The sequence below is a fragment of the Delphinus delphis genome, chromosome 16 (assembly GCF_949987515.2).
Source record: "Delphinus delphis chromosome 16, mDelDel1.2, whole genome shotgun sequence".
NCBI classification, from domain to species: domain Eukaryota; kingdom Metazoa; phylum Chordata; class Mammalia; order Artiodactyla; family Delphinidae; genus Delphinus; species Delphinus delphis.
Window position 1 is genome coordinate 37,873,657 of NC_082698.1, and position 19,811 is coordinate 37,893,467.

Below are 19,811 nucleotides of genomic sequence, written 5' to 3' on the forward strand. Positions count from 1 at the left end.
TTATATACCAGACACTTACACCTCTAAACCAGAGTTTCTCAACCTCGGCAGCGTTGGCAGTTTGGGCTAGGCAATTATTTGTTGTGGATGAGGCTGTTCTGTGCACTGTAGGATGTTTAGCAGCATTCCCGGCCTCTACTCTGAGACAAATGCCAACAGCTTCCGCGCTTTGACCACTCCCCCACCCCCGGGGCTGTGACCACCAAAAATGTCTCCAGACTTTGCCAAATACCCAGACAAGGTGGAAGGAGATCACTCCCAGTTGGCAAACAATATTCTGAAAATATATTCTTCTAACACACCTAAAAAGCACCCTACAAGTTAAGGGTTTTTACCATGTTAGAGATGTGAAAACTAAGGTTCACTAAGGTTAAGGAGTTTATCTTTTATTACATAACTGATAAGTAGCGGAGCAAGGATTTAAGCTACACTTTAGGTCTAGCTGACTCCCAAATCTATGCTCCTTCCATTCCACTATGCTGCTTTTCTAAACTCACTCACTGCCTCGTCCACAAAAATCAGGGTAACATTTGCCATGCTGAGCTACTTAGGGTTTACAAATCAAATGATATAATGTATGTGTAAATTCTATTAAACTAAAAGAGATAACACATTAAGGATTTGCTTGACAGGAGATAATATAACACAGTGATTCACAAACTGTGATCCCCAGACTACCATCATCAGCGCCACCTGGGAACTTGTTAGAAATACAAATTCTGGGGCTTCCCTGGTGGCACAGTGGTTAAGAGCCTGCCTGCCAATGCAGGGGACACGGGTTCGAGCCCTGGTCCAGGAAGATCCCACATGCCGCAGAGCAACTAAGCCTGTGCGCCACAACTACTGAGCTGCACTCTAGAGCCCACGAGCCACAACTACTGAGGCTGCGTGCCACAACTACGGAAGCCCGTGCGCCTAGAGCCCGTGCTCCGCAACGAGAAGCCACCGCAATGAGAAGCCTGCGCCCCGCAACGAAAGAGTAGCCTCCGCTCGCCGCAACTAGAGAAAACCCACGCACAGCAACGAAGACCCAACGCAGCCAGAAATTAATTAATTTAAAAAAACCAACAAATTCTCAGGCCCCAACCCAGACCTGATGAGTCAGAAACTCTGGAGGTGGGGCTAGTAATCTATGACTTAAGCCCTACAAGTTATTCGAATGCCATCTAAAGTCTGAGAACCACCGATGTAACATAATGGGAAAAATACTGCACGAGGTACCTAAAAACCCTGCATCCTTCTTTGGACCCAATCTTCAGGTAGCCTTTAACAAGTTACTGATTTCTTTTTTTTTTTTTTTTTTTTTTTTTGGAGCTACGATTCCTATACTACAAAAAATGAGGAAAGTAATGCTTGTACCATCTTTTTTTTTTTTTTTGCGGTATGCAGGCCTCTCACTGTTGTGGCCTCTCCCGTTGCGGAGCACAGGCTCCTGACGCGCAGGCTCAGCGGCCATGGCTCACGGGCCTAGCCGCTCCGCGGCATGTGGGATCTTCCCGGACCGGGCCACGAACCTTTGTGCCCTGCATCAGCAGGCGGACTCTCAACCACTGCACCACCAGGGAAGCCCTGTACCATCTCTTAGGTTGCTCCTTTTTTCTTTGCAAAATCAAATGAGCTAATGATTAAGAAAAGGCTTTGTTAATGAAAAAATACTGAACAAATATAAGACACTGTTAGGGTATATACTAGCTAATTCTATTAATTGAAAAAAACACTTCTGACTTAAGTCCTCCCTTTTTCATCTTTCATACTTCATAAACGAGTAAGTTAAAATGTTAAATAAATTTTACAAGGCTAAGTTAAGCCTGGCAAAGTACTTTTTTCACATTATGAAAGAAAAAAAAGTCCAGGCATTCCACTTTCACTCTGATGGACTCAGAGTAAAGTAATTGATAAATACATTACACCTAAATATCAAGCTTGGTAACATTCCCCAAAGTTCATTTTTCTTTTTTTTTTTTTTGATTTGAAGAGAGTTTAATGCAAGGACCGCTTAAAGGCAAGGTAACCAATAAGGAATACTGAAGCATCACAGAATTTAGCAATGGTGGTAAGCCTTGTAAACCATTTTCACCCCTAGGCCTAAAGGGACAATGGAAGGCAGCCATTATCGGAAAAAAGAGCCATAGAAGAGGAGCCATCATAAAGGAGCTATAGTCTTAGTGCCCAACAGCAACCCCTGCCAACTCGCCCTCTTCCCTCCAATATTCTGCTAGAGCTTCCTGGGGACTGAATCCAAATGGAAGCCAGAGGATAAGGGAGCCTGAATGAGCCATCTAAGGATGTCAGTCTACCAGGCCTCAAAGAAGGGTGGAGAAAGGCGGAAAATGGATCTTGATGGGCAAACAGAATATCCAGCACTGTCCATCCCCCACCCCCCAAAAAAGTAATAACACTGTTTCATATCCAAACAGGTATCCAAACTTCATTTTAAAAGTAGAGAAAAGATTTAAATTCTATTTATTTAATCTCCAGTAAGTTCCGAGTAACTAGAACACTCAAAAAGAAGAGTCTCACTAAATTCATGAGAGCAAAAGAATTTTAAATGGAAAAAACAATTGCACACATTTTAAAACAAGGAGTTGTTTGCAACTCTGAACAAGTATGCTATTATATTTATAAATCACTTTAGGAATACATATGATTTAAAGAATCAGATCACAACCCATTTCATAATACCTTAAATAATTACAGCCTCCTTAAAAGATCAAAAATATTAAACATATAAAATTAGCAGAGTGCAATCCCTGCAATTACTACTAAAGAAAATAGAACCTTATTATATTTAGCCTGAGAACCTACAAAGATCAAAATAAATAAAATTGAAAACTATTCAGAAGTGCTTTAATAACACTAAATCAACTAAGTTTTAGGTAGTAATATAAAACAAAATACAGGAGCATGAAGCATTAGAGAGAAAGAGAGGGAATTTTAGATAACTAAATTTTCCTAAAAGTTGTCAAAATGAACAGTTCAATTCTACAACCTAGACTTGGACCAAAAATACAGCTAGTTTATCCAACACATAACAAAACACGTAAAAGTCATATAATCAGATAACTGCATATAAAGTTAGACAGCACAATTCATTCTGCAATGCAAAACAAATATGTAAAAAAAAACTCACTGGAAATCAAGTGCTTCACTACTGAGGGTACTGCGACACACAGCTTGGAGACTAGCACAGGGAAAGGAAAAAACAGATTGATCCCTATGTACAAGTAATGGCCTTTAATAGGCAGGTCTCAAGCTTATCCCATCCTTCCCCATACCTGGTAAGAATAAATGAAGAAAGAAATCCTTTAGCTCTTCTTCCCATTTCTAGGGCCTACAATGAGAATCTTGATCAAAAGCAAAAATGGGAAACAATAATACAAAGGTTTAACCTAAATAAAATTCCTATATTAATGCACTGCCAAATTATATTAAGTGTAAATGTTACTGTAATAAATGTTAACTTGGCATTCAAAGTTGCATGACTCCTCCAAAAATCTGAACTTAGAAAGAAATGCTAAGATACCTTTATTGATAAGACAGTTTATATAACTGTTGTATCATATATTAAAAGTTTTGAGATGGAGATTACTCTGTGAATAAAACTATATGATATTTTAGCTGACCTATCTTTAACACTAAAGAAAATTTAATATTATAGCAAATTTTTATTTTAAAACTTCTACTTCATTAAGCCATAACAGAGGAAGTTTACATCATACCTTAGTATTTTAAAGCAAATACTCTTCGATTAGCAATGATTATCTCTTCTTTGCTCCACAGTATGAGGGAGCAGAGCTTCAAATTATTTGCAATGAAACAGCAAAATCACAGACATGTTACACTCACAACTCCTAAAAGAATACCCCTATTCTAAAAAATAGTCATAGCCTGAACCAATTAACATGCTAACATATCCAAAACTGAGGAAAAATTCAGTTAAAATCACTGCTCCTCCCATAAATGAAAAGACAAATAATTTCTCATACACGGGTAATCTGAAATTATGATTTTTAAGACAAGCTGTTACCATTTAAGTATTTACAATGTGGTAGGTGCTATGCTAAGTGAATTATTTACATTATCTCATTTATTCTTCAAAATAAACTTTATGTGGGTTGGTACCATCATCCTCATTTTACAGATATAACAGATTGAGAAAAGTAACCTACACAGTCATCCAGCTACTAAGCGGCAGTCAGGATTCCAACACAGGCAGTGTTGGTTCCAGAGCCTACACTGCCACCCTAAAATCTAAAATGAAACAATGTACAAACAGTGTGTAGATAAAACTAATACTCAATATTTTAATGTAATTTAAAATAGATTTAACCTTATTTAAAAATTATAAAACCACATCCACAAATGATCTCTAAAGAGAAAAAAGTTCAGTTTTTAGAAATATTACTATAGTTTCCTCACTCTGTCTTTATTTACATATATACACAGAGTATTCAAACACTTATAAGTTAGATTCACTGTCCATACCTGAAGTGATGACTACTGGTAAGAATTAAGTGTATAATCACTTAAAATATAATACACAAACAGTCTTTTTTTCCACACTATAAACAGGTTAAGAATATTCTTTTGCTGGAAGGTGCACCACAGTATCCAAATCTCTCAATATTCTCAACACTACCAACAAGTGTATACCTAATACCGTGAAGATGTCCACTCATCTCTTAATGCAAACTGTTGCAAATGAAGTGAATTTGCCTTAACTATACTGAACTAAATTAAGACTTTCCATATAGAATTAATTTACCCCTAAATTATGTTTGTTCTTCTTATACTAATATTTTTCTAACAGCCTTTTTTAATTCCAGTGCAAATTACTTTAAAAGAACCAAACTGCCAATAGCTTTTCTGTAACCCATGAAAAAATTCCAAAAATTTGGGGATATGTGAATAGTCAAATCCAATATACTAATTTCACCTTTCCTGACAAATGAAAGTACTTTACATTAGTAAATGCATATACATATTCAATACTTAGAGAATCACAGACCAAAACACTTTTGACCACCTAGCAAAGAATGCATGTGGCACTAATATGGTCTAAATAAAGGAATTAAGGACATCAGTTTGCTCAGCAAATCCTTGACAACTTAGGGTTGTTCGGTCTAACATTACTGGTGTTTCTGATAGCAACTGTGTTAACCTCAAAGCTACCACATAGAAAGCAACTGTAAAACAGAATATTTAGTATCATAAAACTGAATATTTACTGAAACCATTTGTGATCCCAATCTCACAAGCTGATACAAATGTCTTAAGTCACTATCCTTAGAACAAATCCTAACACCTTTTCTTAATGAATTCATACCACAAAAGAATACTGATTTTACTTAAGTTTATCTAACAAAAAAAGAGACAGGAGAAAATAAAGAGTGACGGTTCTATGAAATAGAAATAAAACTTCAGAAATAATGGTGGCTACAGGAAAAAAAAACACACCAAATAAATTTCTTACACCATCATTAATAACGTATTTTTCTGGAAGCTAAATTCTTACAGTACAGCCAAGGCCTAACATTTCAAGTAAGTGAAAAACTGTCATATGCATACAAACTTCTAAATTTCTTTTCACAAACTCAAATTTCACATACAATACTAATATAAAAACATTCCCTACACTGCTGTCTTACTAAAAATGCAAAGGCAATAATTTAAAAATAGAATGTTTACTGAGAGTGATTTAATGTAGAAACTTTGTGAAGTGATCTTCCCATAATAAATACTCCTACGTTAAAAAGTCACTGAAGTGACTACTTCTTAAGTTGCTTAGAAATTATTAAAAAGTATTAAGCTATCATCAAATGAACAAATAGCAAATGGGGCAAATCTCAAAATGAGGACATTTGAAAATCAGTACTAAAGACTTCCAAAAAGTAAGAAATTTTATAACATTAAGAGGTTTATATTTTTTTGTGTGTGGTTAATGGGAAAAAGCAGATACTATACGGTTCCACACAAGCATTAAAGTATCACCAGCTACCTTGAATGTTGTTAAAATAAAATTTTGAAAGGTAATACACACATATGCACCTTTCTTTACTATCTTTCTAAAACTATTTAAAGTTAAGGTGATTATACCTCACCATATTTTATATTTACTTAGTATTTATTTAGTGTATCATAAGCAATGTTAAATCTGCACTGATGACTGTACTACTGTGCAAACTTTTACAATGAACAGCAATAAAATTCCTTTTTACTTATATTAAGAGTTATATAAACTGTAAATTCCTCTCAGATGCGCTTTACTCTTTAATATGCTTTATGAAAATGAAGTTTATAAATTACTGTATAGCAATTAGGTGGCCCAATTATGTTGCACAGGAAAGAAATACAACTTAACAGATACAAAACAATGTAAATTAAAATTGTGAGTAGAATCTTTTTTCAAAAAAAACCTCACAATAGTCATTTCAGTAATCACTAATCTTAAAAGATAATACAGCTAACTTCAATAGCTCCTGTACTCTCTACGAATTAAAAAGTATTCCCTATGAAGATGCAAACTTATCAAACTTATCCATTAAAATACAACAGAAGCCTAAAGTTTCCATGAAATCTAAAGACAATGAATTTTTTATAGTCTCATGTTTAATACTACTTTCCAGACTAACATATTAAGGATAAAACCCCACCAACAAACTATTTTTAGAATAATTCAATTCTGCAAAAAAAATTAAGTAAAGTATGGTCCTCAATTTTCCTCTGAGGAAATCACTTCATTATTGATCTTTATAAAAATACTCCAATCACTACTTTCATAAAAGAATTTAACTTTGAACAGGTTAGCTGTTGAAATAGATACTACATACAACCTGCTAGAGAGATACTACAACCTGCTAGAGACAAAGCCTTCAATGGCCATTTTAATTTTCCCCCCACCACAGTAAACACAAAACACTAAAGTGAAACCAAGCAAACTAAAGTGCTTTGGTATTTCAAAATTATTGGAAGTGCAACTATCAAAAAAGTAAACCCTTTACTGACTTCCCTAAGTGATTTTTTTTTCACATCAACATTTGGCTCAATAAAACCACAACTCTAGAAATTAAGTGTTATTAGTCATTTGATGCAATATACGATAATGCTTTCTATGCATACCATAACTAAAAGGACAGTTTTAGAGAAAGTTGTAAGTCACATAAATTTCATACACAGAGGCACACACACTCTGAAATCAAAGGAGAAATGGCTAATCACCTCACTGCTCATATATAAGAACCTGGTAGAATGTTAGTCTTATAACTCTGATAATTTTAAATCAAATGTGTAAAGCAAAAATAGCATAAACATATTCTGAATACTAAAAGCAATCTGCCCAACAAACAGCATTCTAGAAAATTTTTTGAATGGGGGTTTATTTTAAAAATTTAAACATTTAATTAATTTGTTTCTATACATCTAGATGACTGTCAAGTCATACCAATAGTAGACTATTTTTGAAATAGGTTACAAATCAGAAGAGTTTTTTCATAATTATCTTCTGGGCAAGCGGGTCAAGTTCAGCTTTAGTAAAGTTTTTCAATTAATGCAACTCCAAACTTTCCAAATATTCTTTTAAAGTATCATTTTTTAACCTAACAGAAAACTTACATTGTGTGTGTTGTAAAGCTACTTCTTCAGTAACTTTTATCTTCATTTCATATCAAAAACTGGGGCAAAATTAGCTGTGCACATTTATGTGTGGATACATAATCCAAAGGAATAAAACCTCTTCAGATATGTAACATTTTCTTCAAAAAAGTCTTCCCCACGGTTTTTACCTGGACGTATAGACACTTTAGTGTCACTCTACCTTTAGGCAAAATGTTTACTGATACTTGCTAAGAAACCATTTTTATTAAGACTATTAACACTTATGCAATTATGTAGTTTTAAGTAAGTATTGTCCACTGCTACAATTCACAGCACCAAATTTTTTATCTTAATAGAGGCCTTAATAAAATGCTTCAGTCACCTCAGACCAATAACTTAATCCTGTTCTTCATGCCTTACACTGGCCTACCAGTGAGTCTCAATTCCTACGATACTTTCCATTCTGCAAAAAAGGAGGGCTCTATCGCCATCCTTGATCAAAACCGGTTTATTATACCTGAAACTGCAAAGACTCATGCCTTTCGATAACCACTATCTTTTGAAATATAAAGGCCTAACTTTTAGACAACCAATTATATACCACTGAAACTCTTGGGTTTCTGTCTTATCCAACAAGCTGACTCAGTAAATTTAATACACCATATGAAAAAAGCGAACACACCTACAATCCGAAGCTGGAGTGATCCACTCTTGCCAGCATTTCTGGTTATTAGCTGGTAAATTATACTTATACTGATATTCTACACAAGCCAGAGTAAAGTTAATGGATACCCAAAGGTGTCACAGGACCTGAAACCTAAATAAGGTGAGTGTCAATTCTGGTATCACAATAATACTTAAATTTCAAGTGAAACTGAAGTTTAATCTCTGCAATCACCATTTGCTACACACAATACCCTTGAACCTACACAACATTATCATCTGGGATCAAAAACCACTCAATCTCCATTCTATTATGTGTCACAAGAGCACTGAATATACAGTGCTACTGAACTGCAAATTTCATGCCCTATCCCACATCAGCCCAACACGAGACAAAAAAAGCAAATTTAACAAAGATCTAGTAAGAGCGCCTTTGAGATGTATCACGGTACTATTGATTTCAAGCTACAAAACTTCTAAATGCGATTCAAAGTTGTAATTAACTTAGTTTCAACATACAAACCTACTTTTGCCTTCAAATGAGCACCATATATGCTAAAATGATTCTCTCTCTAAAGTTATGCAAATCAGTTCGGTTCACAACTCACATTTTAAAAGAATCTATCAATGCAACTCAGGAAACTAAAAGCAATCACTGCAAGATTCTGATGCAATATGCGTACGCGCAACACTAATTTTCATTTTAATCTGATCTATACCCTTGATCTAGGGCCTAAAGCCAAGATTTAATCGAAATATGCTCAACCTCAAAGCATCTACTTTTCTGTTCATTTAGCAGACCGGATTACCGAGCTCACTAATCCACTAGCAGTGTACTGTATTCTTTATTAACGGACAATAGCCCTTAGGGAGAGTCCCCACAGACAGACTAAGAAACCCATCAGTGCCTTGACACTTGCAACCAGGCAAGAGTTCCGAATAGCCGAACACACCCTAGGTTGAATGCATTCAAAAGAGGCACAAAATATACATGATCTAGAAATCCGACCAGGGTTAAATGTCATAGTCACCCAAACTATGGACATTTTTCGCATCCGTCTACTCCCACGTTATAAGAGAGAGTGACAGAAAGGCAAAGAGGAGCGGCAGCCACAGAAATGGATACAGGTCAAGTCTAAGTCGAATCCATCCTCTTGATATCTCCTTTTGTTTCTGCTAACGATCTCTTTGATGATGGCTGTCATGTCTGGGAGCCTGTGGCTGAAGAAAAAGGAGGAGAGAGATGGCAGAAGCTGCTGGTGGCGGGGCTTCTTCTGCAGGATGGAAATGGCTCTGGACTTGGCGGTGGCTGATGCCCCTCGCTCTGCTGCCGCTTGGTTCTGGACAGCAGCCGGGTAATGGCTGCTGCGGCGGCTGCTGGATGGTTGCAGCGACTGGGCCTGCTTCTCCTCAGCAGCCAGAGGTCTGGCAGCGGCGGCAGCGGAATGGGGAGAAGAATAATCCTCGGAACGGCTGCCTCCTCCGGCGGCCTCCGGAGCCCGGGCCAGGAGGGGTGCGGCGGCGGCGGAGGGGAGGTTTAAAACCGGCCCGGGTCCCTGGATGTGCCGCCGCCGCCGCCGCCGTGTTGGAGGCAGTAGAAGGGGAGAGACCAACTCTCCGGCGTTCCCAGCCCTGGAAATGGTGACAGGCGACTCCGACACCCTCCCCGGAGCTGCAGCCGCCGCCGCCGCCGCCGCTTCTCCCCCCCGCTCCAGGAGCGGGAGGTGCAGCCGCCGCGCCTCAGCCGGCTCCCGCCCGAGTCCACAGCTTCCACCTTCCCTTTCAGGAGAAGCCGAGGAAGAGGCTGCACGGTTAGAAAAGAAGACGAAGAGGAGGCGAGAAACGCCGCCGCTGCCGCCGCCGCCGGCCGGCCGGCTCCCCGAGGGCGCTGCCCCCGCGGCTGCTCACAGGCGCTGAGAGGGGCTCTGGGCCGCGGCCGCCGCCGTCTCTCATCTCCTTCGCCTGAGCCCGGCCTCGCCTCACAGCGGCTCAACTCTCAAACTTCCATCATGGCTGCAGCTTCCGAGAGGAGAGAACTGAGCGCAGCCGCGTCCCAGCGCCCGAACGTGTATCCTGCCGCAGTGCACAAAGAGTCCCGCCACATCACCGCCCGCCGGCCTGCCCGCCCCCTGCGCCGCCGCGCCGGGAGCCCAGGCGCCTCGGAGCCCAAGGGGAGGCGGGAGGCGGACGGACCGCGCCGGGGGAGGGAAGGGCAGAGCAGGGGCTGTAGGGAGGGGGCAGAAGCAGCAGCTCCGGGTGCGAGCGCCGAGTCCCCAACGGGCAGGCGCACTGAGCATGCCCAGTATGACTGCCTGGAGCTCGCTCGGGCTTGTTTCGAGGCGCCCGCCTGTAGCTGCACTTGCTGCGGGTGCTTCTGCAGCAGCCCAGGGTGGGGGGAACGAGCTGAGCCACGGCCGAAAAACCCAGCCACAGGCAGAGTAGGCTGTTGCGAGGGGGAGAGGGGGAGCGAAGGTGAAGGCTGTGGCCGGTTCGTTGAGCAGTGTCACTGACTTGAGTCTGAGGTTACCTGTGCACAGGTGGAAAAGACCAGGTGACTGCTATGGTGAGGGTACAGGAAAACGCAGGGACGATCCCTGCAGCGAGGACACCCCTCCCCCTGCCTCCACCTCCAGATTTCCCCGGCACGGCCTGCAGCCTCCTTCTCCTTATGCACGGATGTCGGATCACGATCGTTCGCAGGGATGTGACTGCAGCAGCCCTTGCTGAGAAATCCCACCTCTCCCCCCATCCCCACCCGTGTCCTCAAGGTGTCAGTCTTAGTACAAAGAATAACCCCCTATTGTGTCTCCAGTGTGTATCACCTCATCCGGCTCCCTTTCACCGCCCCACCTCCCGCTTCCCCGGCACTCGGTTCATTTGCCCTAAAAATGAAAGCTCCCAGCGGAGCGCGCTGAGTGTGAGCACATCGCCCCTGAATTTCTAGATCCCAAAGGGCAACTGTCCAGGTGAACTGAAAGCGGATCCCCGAGGATGGGATGCACGCTGCAGCCCCCTGCATTTCCCCCGGAGAGCCGAGCATCTCTCCCCTCGGGGTTCCAGTTGGGTTCACCGCTCCGAACTCAAGCTCGACCCTTAGCGGCTCCTCGCCCCGCCCCTTTTGGGCCGCAGTGAAAACCCGGCTGGGTGGATCGCCCCGGGGCCAGGTTCCGCGCTCCCCTAGCGGGTCAGTGCACGCTAGAGACCGGGGTTGCAGGGCGGGAGTATGAATTACGGGACGGTAGGAAACTGCAGCCCCAGCGAGTGGGCGGAGCCGAGGAGACCTAGGAGGGTTCAAAAGGAGGTGGAGGGATACACGGGCCACAGTCGGAACTACTTTCAGGAGGAGGTCACGTGTGTTCCTAGTTGGGGAACTTTCCAAATTCCCACTCCCATTTGATAGCTCTAGAGGCAAGTGCTTCGCTTCCTTTTGCCCAGGGTGCTCCCGCCATGTACGGGTAGCTGGACCCCAGAGCCTACCCGGTTTCGGCGGAAGAATAGGCTCAGACGATCCTCCCGCCGGAGCGCTGTCGGTGCTGGCGCCTGAGGAGCTGGTTACACAAGCACCCACATCCAAGCACGTGCCCCCGCCTCCTCTCACCTTGGCTGCCGCCGCTGATTCTTGCGGATCTCGGAGCAAGAGTTCCCAAGCTGGTCGCACCCTTTCCTGCTACCCACAGAGCAAGCTAGAGGACGGAGACCTGAAACTCCGAGCTCTGGATCCGCTATCACTGCGCCTTCGAAACCGTGGGAGAAGGGGCTGGGCCCCGGGGGTCTGGCGCATCTTCCTTGCTAGTGCCCTGCCCCCTAGGGCGAACCTTTCTGGTGCTGTACTCGCGGGGCAAAGGGTATCTACTGCAGCAGCCCGGTGATTGAATTCAACGATGTTGCGACAAACTTTCAGTCACTACTGAGCTGGTGAGCGCGCCCCACCTACTGTAGACTCAGCCTAGTGACTTATCTGGTCGGAGAACCTAGTCCATGGCCTTCAGCCCAGAACAAACTTGTCAAGTCTGCTTAGAGCTCGGATTGTTTGACCTAAACCGCGAAAGATCTGGTTCGGAAATGCTGAAAATTAGAGCACATTTACCCTGGCATCGATCGGCTGCAAAGTGAGTGGTCCACCGTCTGCTTGTAGAGAGTGGGCATCAGTACCACTGTAGGAATTCTTTCTTTCCCCTGGGAAGTAGAACTCAAGGAGAATTTGAGTCCAAAAGTATTTAAGTTGATACCTAGACTGAGGCGCTGGTCGTTTCTTAGATCTGAGAGAATGGGATCAATTTGCATGTGTGTTGCAGTTATTGTGAATTGATGCCTAGGAAGGTCTAAAAGAGGATTTATTCAGTGTATGAGAAAGAACACATCATAGTTGTAGGCAGCCCCTGAAGACTAGAAACCTCAAGAGAGGTACCATAGAAGCCACAGACCATTACCTAACTCCAGGACTACTTACTAATTAAACCAGGGATATTTACACTGTTCTTAGAGATCTCTGAGGCTTCATAAAACTTTGAATTTGTATGCAACATCCTTTTAAGATAGCCCTGCAGGAGTTAGCCACCTGCTGAATCTTCAGTCTTGATATTTATTGGAGCCTGGTTTTGTGCATGGTCCTGGTCAGCTTGGGGGAAGGAGGGGCCACAAGTGGAAAAAGAAATGGAGAGCAACCTAGAAAGAGTAGGAGAAAGGCCTCCCTTTGGTTTCCAAAGATGAAAGTCCTGACCACACAGCCTAGATAAGCTAGAGATTTTTTTTTTTAAATAAATGTATTTATTTATTTATTTTTGGCTGTGTTGGGTCATGGGCTTTCTCTAGTTGCTGCGAGCAGAGGCTACTCTTCGTTGCAGTGCACGGGCTTCTCATTGTGGCACGGGCTTCAGTAGTTGTGGCTTGCAGGCTCCAGAGCGCAGGCTCAGGAGTTGTGGCACACGGGCTTAGTTGCTCCGTGGCATGTGAGATCTTCCCAGACCAGGGCTTGAACCCATGTCCCCTGCACTGGCAGGCGGATTCTCAGCCACTGCGCCACCAGGGAAGCCCTAGAGATTTCTTTATTTTATAAACCAAGGATAAGTCCCTGATTTCTAGGTGTTCCACTAGATTGCATGGCAAGAACCTGAGAGCTACGCTCAACTGATTATCAACTACTGCTTGGTGAGGAAAGGGAAAATGAAGATAAAGTTAAATGAAGGCAAGTGATTAGGGAGGGGTAAAATGTCCCACGTTTGTTTTTCCAGTTGCTGATCTTGTCCCCAGAGTTCCTGTTATTAGCACTGCCCTACTTTGCCCACCCCTCTCCCCCCATTCCATGTGAAGATTAGTCTCACAGTATCTGAGACGTTCTGAAATCCACTTCCTAGGAGGAAAGTGGATTCATTCCTGCCCTGTTGGTGTTTTGGTGTTAGGCCTGAGGAGAGAGAATCCTTTTCAATTCCTGTGGCACAGAGTTATTCTGGAGCAGAGAGGGTGTGCATCACCAGTACTAACATGCTGGAATATGAGACTGGCCCACAAGCACTTCCATCTGCTGAAAGAAGAAACTGGAAAATGAGTTTTGCTGCTACTCTAAACATCAGGTCCCTCTACTTATCTCCATGGTGAGTGAAAGGACCACCAATGTTGGCAGATATTTGACCAGCCTGACAGCAATACCAGGTGGTTATTAGAAGTTGCTGAGTAAAAAATTTCCTCCCCTTCCCAGTGTTAAGTGGGTTCCTGAAGGAAATCCTTTTTTAATTTTTGTTTTTCTTCACTTTGTCCTCCTACCCAAGAAGTCTCCATATGCAGGTGGTAGAGCTGAAACCTTTAAATAGCTGACACTATCTAATGTACATAAAGTTTTTTAAAATGTTTTTTTCAAGTTCAGTTGCAAATATCTGCTTGGCTGTACAGATATTACAATACATTGGTTTCTAAACACTTCAGTTATTTACCTGTCTGGATTCAGACTGCCCTGGGGAGAAACAGAAGCTGGTAACAAAGGGAGAATTATATAAAGCTTCAGGGAGACTAACCATACAGAATAATTAGTGAACAGGAAAAACCAGCTTTAATTATAGTTTCTAACAGCTGATTCCAAAACTGTATTGCTACTGCATCCAGAGAATATCTAAAGAAAATTCCTTTCTTATTTTCTTTGATAAGTGAAATGACCAGCAACTCAATGGGGATGATATAAATAGTTGATGTGCTCTTTGTAGGTCCTGCTGCTAAAATGTCTTTTGTTGAACACTGATTGCTATAGTGCCTTTCTCATCTCCCACACACTGACCTTTCAAATAGAGGTCTAAAGCAATGGGTTCAATTTTTAAGTAATCTTCTCTATTTTTATCTGCTTAACCACTGTTTTCTAAATAATACAGAGTAAAAAGTATATAATAATTATATATTTTAACTTAAACCATCCCATTCTTCCAACGGTCTGAAGACTTTTCCCTTATTTCAGTTATCCTAATTACAAATATTCCTGTTGTTTTAAATAAAGACCTTTTGCTTACAACATTTCTCCAGAAGGTACCAGTATGGATCATACAAGCAACCACATCCTAAAAGAGAATTTTCCATTGTTGCCTACAAGTTCTTCATGCCCTAATCTCCTGGAGCTATTTCAGATGGCACTTGTGTCTCCTTTCACATCTCAGTAGAGAGGTGTGCTGTATGAAATATCACACAAAGAGAAATAAGGGCTGGGCTGGGAGAACCACAGAGCAGACTAGGCACTCACTATGTCCAAGTGGCATTTAGAAATTGTGACTTGGACTAGAGAGTGATAGAAAAGAAAGACCTAACATGACAAGACAGCTTAGATTGTTTTAGTTTCCGATCTAACACTGGCTATTGGATATTCCACTCTGGTCCCCTTAATACTAACTCTAGCCCTAGGAACACATTTCTTGCCTTTTAGCTCTTCCGATAATAGAAAAAGATAATAATTTTTATGTTACCAGCAGATATTGGGGCATTTACCAGGTGCTTCACAGAGTAGCCCTCATTGGTCCAGGTATAGGAGGGACACTGAGAAGGAGTCAAGGGTAACTATTGCCTCACTCCTACAAATCTTTCCCTTCAGAACATCCTTCTGGCTTCTGAGGTATCACTTTTTCTGGTAACAAAAAGCAACAAAAAACCTTTTTGAAAGAGAAAATGCATGGTTAAAACTCTATGTAAGGGACTTCCCTGGTGGTCTAGTGGTTGAGAATCCGCCTGCCAATGCAGGGGACGCGGGTTCGATCCCTGGCTGGAGAACTAAAATCCTACATGCCAGGGAGCAACTAAGCCCACACACCACAACTACTGAGCCTGTGTACTCTGGAGCCCACCCGCCACAACTAGAGAGAAGCCTGTGTGCCACAACAAAGAGCCCACACCACAACGAAAGATCCCACATGCCACAATGAAGATCCCACATGCTGCAACTAAGACCTGACACAGCCAAATAAATAAAAATTAAAAAATTTAAAAAAAAGGGCTTCCCTGGTGGCGCAGTGGTTGGGAGTCCGCCTGCCGATGCAGGGGACACGGGTTCGTGCCCCAGTCTGGGAGGATCCCGCGTGCCGCGGAGCGGCTGGGCCCGTGAGCCGTGGCCGCTGGGCCTGCGCGTCCGGAGCCTGTGCTCCGCAGCGGGAGAGGCCACGGCAGTGAGAGGCCCGCGTACCGGAAAAAAAAAAAAAAAAAAAAAAAAAAAAAATTAAAAAAAAAACTCTATTTAAGGTAGCTTTTTTGTCTGTGTTGATGGTATAGGGTCTTAACTCCATTTAGTCATTTAATGATTCAATCAACAAATATGTGGGAGTCTTATGTGCCAGTACTAATAATGCTAAGCTCTGTGGACAGAGCAATGACTATAGCATAGAGGGTCCAGCCTTTACGGAATTTAGTCTCCTTGAAAACTTGGCTTCTTTGTCTGACACTGTTGCAACCTCTTCACAGTCTAGGAGTAAAGTTAAAGCTGTAGAAAATACCCTAGTATTTGATAACTGTTTCAATTATCTATTGCTGCATAACAAACCACTGTAAACTTGGTGGCTTAAAAGAACAACCACCATTTATTTTCTCACAATTTTGCAATTTGGGAAGGTTACAGCTGGACAGTTCTTCAGCTCCCCCATGATGTCAGCTGGGTCAGACATGTGGTTACGTTCAGCTATGACTTTGGCTAGGGCTGGAATGTCTGTGACATTCCCCACATGTCTGGCACCTCAGCTGGAGCACCTGAAATGCCTGGGGGCCTCCCTCTCTTCGTGTGACCGTTCATCATTCAGTGGTCCAGCCCAAGCATCTTTGCACAGTGACTGAATCCCAAGAGGAAGAAAGCAGAGGCTTCAAGCCCTCTCCAAGGCATGGTTCAGAAGTCCCAGGATATCACTTTCATTCTATTCTCTTGGCCAAAGCAAGTCACAAGGCCAGCCCAGATCCAAGGGGAGAGGAGTCTCACTTCTTAATGGAAGGAGTGGCTGGGATAAGAGGAATTATTGGCAGTCAGATTTGGAAGCACTCTACCATAATCCACCCTCTGGCCACAACTGTTCACACATACACACCCACACACAGACATGCAAAAGACACTTACTTCCTCCCCCGCAAATTACCATTCTGTATAGCATTGGCTGTAAGGTCTAGGATCTAGTCATACACACTAGGCCCAGATGTGAATGAGGCATTTCAGATGCTGTTCCTCTTCATCTGGAGATCCATGAACTAAAAAGACAAGTTACAATACACAACATACAATGCTGAAACAGGGATAGAATAAATGGAATAGATACTTCTTTTCAAAGGTTGGCAGGGGGAAATGGAAGGCACATAGCAGTCATTAGTCTGTAGCAATTCTGAAAGCCAGCCAAGCGCTGTCATCCTGACTCTAAGGATTTGGTTCTCCATTAGGGCCTGGTTCTTCTCCCTGGGAGTAGTTTCCTAATCCACTGTTCTTGGCTCCCTGCTCTGGGGTCTAGCTGACCTCTGAGTCAATCTTCCTTTTTCATAAGAAACTGCCTGCCCTTTACAGTTGAATAGCTCTCTCAGCCTGCTTCTTGCCCATAGAAAGTTGGGGGCCCAGAGGCTTTTTTTTCATTTTGAACTGTCTCCTCCTTCTTTGGTCCAAGCTCCTGGTGCTTTTATCAATAAAATTCTTTTTAAAAGTGTGTGGGTTTTCTATGACTCTAATTGGAGTTCACTCCTTGACCACAAAGCAACATCCAGAATTCTTTCAAAAACAAACCTCTGTCTACATTGGGCCTTTATCTAGGTGACTGCTGTTGGACCACCCTTAAGATTCTTAGAAGCCCTTTTAGTCTAGATGAGAGGGTCTATGAAGCAATGTCTTAAGTTTTTTAGAGGTCTCAACAGAGTTTTGATTAAATCTTTTCCTTGAGGTCACATTTTATAGGCAGTCCCTGAGGCCATTTCTTAATTTGAGACCTTTTGCTGACTATAAAGACTCTCCTAGGTCCTGTATATTTCTACATTCTGCTTAAAAACTGAATAGTTCTTTTTTTTTTTTTTTAACACATTTCTCTCTTGTGATACATGACACATCACTAAAAGAAGCCAACTGACACTTTGAACATTCACATTGAAAATCTTTGCCAGGTCTACAAGTTCATTAGGTACATTTTCTATGTTTTACTGCACACAAGTGCAAATGTTTCCAAACATTTTGCCACTACATACCACCACTTAGCCAGCCTCCAGAAGCAATTTCCTCACTACTCTTATAGCTTCCATTGAGATCCCTCAACAAAATACTAGCAAACCAAATTCAACAATACATTAAAAGGATCATACACCATGATCAAGTGGGATTTTTTCCAGGGATGCAAGGATGGTTCAACATCTACAAATAAATCAACATGATATATACCACATTAACAAAATGAAGGATAAAAATCATATGATCATCTCAATAAATACAATAAAAGCATTTGACAAAATTCAACATCCATTTATGATTAAAAAAATCTCAACAAAGTGGGTATAATGAGAACATACATCAATATAATAAAGACCATATATGACAATCCCACAGCTAACATACTCAACAGCAAAACGCTGAAAGTTTTTCTTCTAAGATCAGGAACAAGACAAGGATGCTCACTTTCACCACTTTTATTCAACATAGTATTGGAAGTTCTAGCCAAAGCATTTATGCAAGCAAAGGAAATAAAAGGCATCCAAATCAAAAAGGAACAAGTAAAACTGTCATTTGCAAATGACATGAGATTATATATAGAAAACCCTAAAGACTCCACCAAAAACCTGGTAGAACTAATAAACACATTCACTAAAGTTGCAAGATATAAAATCAATATACAGGGACCTCCCTGGTGGCGCAGTGGTTAAGAATCTGCCTGCCAATGCAGGGTACACAGGTTCGTCCAGGAAGATCCCACATGCCATGAGCAACTAAGCCCGTGTGCCACAGCTACTGAACCTGTGTACCACACTACTGAAGCCCACACACCTAAAACCCGTGCTCTGCAACAAGAGGAGCCACCGCAGTGAGAAGCCCGCACACTGCAACGAAGAGTAGCCCCTGCTTGCCACAACTACAGAAAGCCCACACACAGCAACGAAGACCCAATGCGGCCAAAATAAATAAATAAATAAATAAATGTATTAAAATTTTTTTAAAAAATCAATATACAAAAATCAGTTGCATTTCTTACACTAACAATGAACTATCAGAAAGAGAGATTAAGAAAACAATTCCACTTACAATTGCATCAAAAATAATAAAATACTTAGGAATAAATGTAACCAAGGAGGTGAAAAACCTGTACGCTGAAAACTATAAAACACTGATGAAAGAAATCAAAGAAGACACAAACAAATGGAAAGATAATCTGTGCTCTTGAATTAGAAGAATTAATATTGTTAAAATGACCATACTATCCAAAGCAATCTACATATTCAATGCAATTTCTATCAAAATTCCAAAGGCATTTTTCGCAGAAATAGAACATACAAACCTAAAATTTGTATGGAACCACAAAAGACCCCGAATAGCCAAAGCAATCTTGAGAAAGAAGAACAAAGCTACAGGCATCACACTCCCTGATTTCAAGCTATCTTACAAAGCTATAGTAATCAAAACAGTATGGTACTAGCATAAAAACAGACACATAGACCAATGTGACAGAATAGACAGCCCAGAAATACATCCATGCATATGTGGTCAAGTAATTTACTACAAAAGAGGCAAAAACATACAATGGGGAAAGGACAATCTCTTCAACAAATGTTGTTGGGATAACTGGACAGCCACATGCAAAAAAATGAAACTAGACTACTATCTAACACCATACACAAAAATTAACTTGAAATGGATTAAAGACTTGTATGTAGTAAGACCTGAAACAATAAAAGTCCTAGAAGAAAACATCCGTGGCAATCTCCTTGACATTGATCTTGGCAATGATTTTTTTACATCTGACTCCAAAAGCAAAGGCAACAAAAGCAAAAATGAACAGCAGGACTATATCAAACTAAAAAGCTTTTGCTCTTCAAAGGAAATCAACAAAATGAAATGGCAACTTACTAAATGGGAGAAAATATTTGCAAAT

At 41.6% G+C, this 19,811-nt stretch overlaps 2 protein-coding genes and 1 long non-coding RNA gene across 5 annotated transcripts in view; 1 reads left to right on the forward strand and 2 right to left on the reverse strand.

The window, feature by feature from the left end:
* PTEN (phosphatase and tensin homolog) overlaps positions 1-10,160 on the reverse strand; it is a gene marked incomplete at its 5' end in the record, with an annotated part of 88,085 nt that extends 77,925 nt beyond the window's left edge. The window contains one exon of the mRNA XM_060033467.1: positions 9,383-10,160. Within this exon, the coding sequence (XP_059889450.1) occupies positions 9,383-10,160 (778 nt within the window). The remainder of the gene's footprint in view (positions 1-9,382) is intronic.
* Positions 10,161-11,247: 1,087 nt separating this feature from the next.
* Positions 11,248-12,365, forward strand: KLLN (killin, p53 regulated DNA replication inhibitor). Its single transcript, XM_069541484.1, is given in 5 exon segments — positions 11,248-11,315; positions 11,421-11,526; positions 11,529-11,669; positions 11,671-11,908; positions 11,911-12,365. Coding segments are annotated over 5 exon segments (768 nt in total). The 3' UTR covers positions 12,126-12,365.
* Positions 12,366-16,228: 3,863 nt separating this feature from the next.
* The window catches only part of LOC132439831 (uncharacterized), a 33,898-nt gene continuing 30,315 nt past the window's right edge, over positions 16,229-19,811 (reverse strand). For 2 of the 3 annotated variants that reach the window (XR_009522438.1, XR_009522437.1), the window contains one exon: positions 16,229-16,947. This is a non-coding gene — a long non-coding RNA (uncharacterized lncRNA). The remainder of the gene's footprint in view (positions 16,948-19,811) is intronic. The other variant, XR_009522439.1, reaches the window with a different exon arrangement.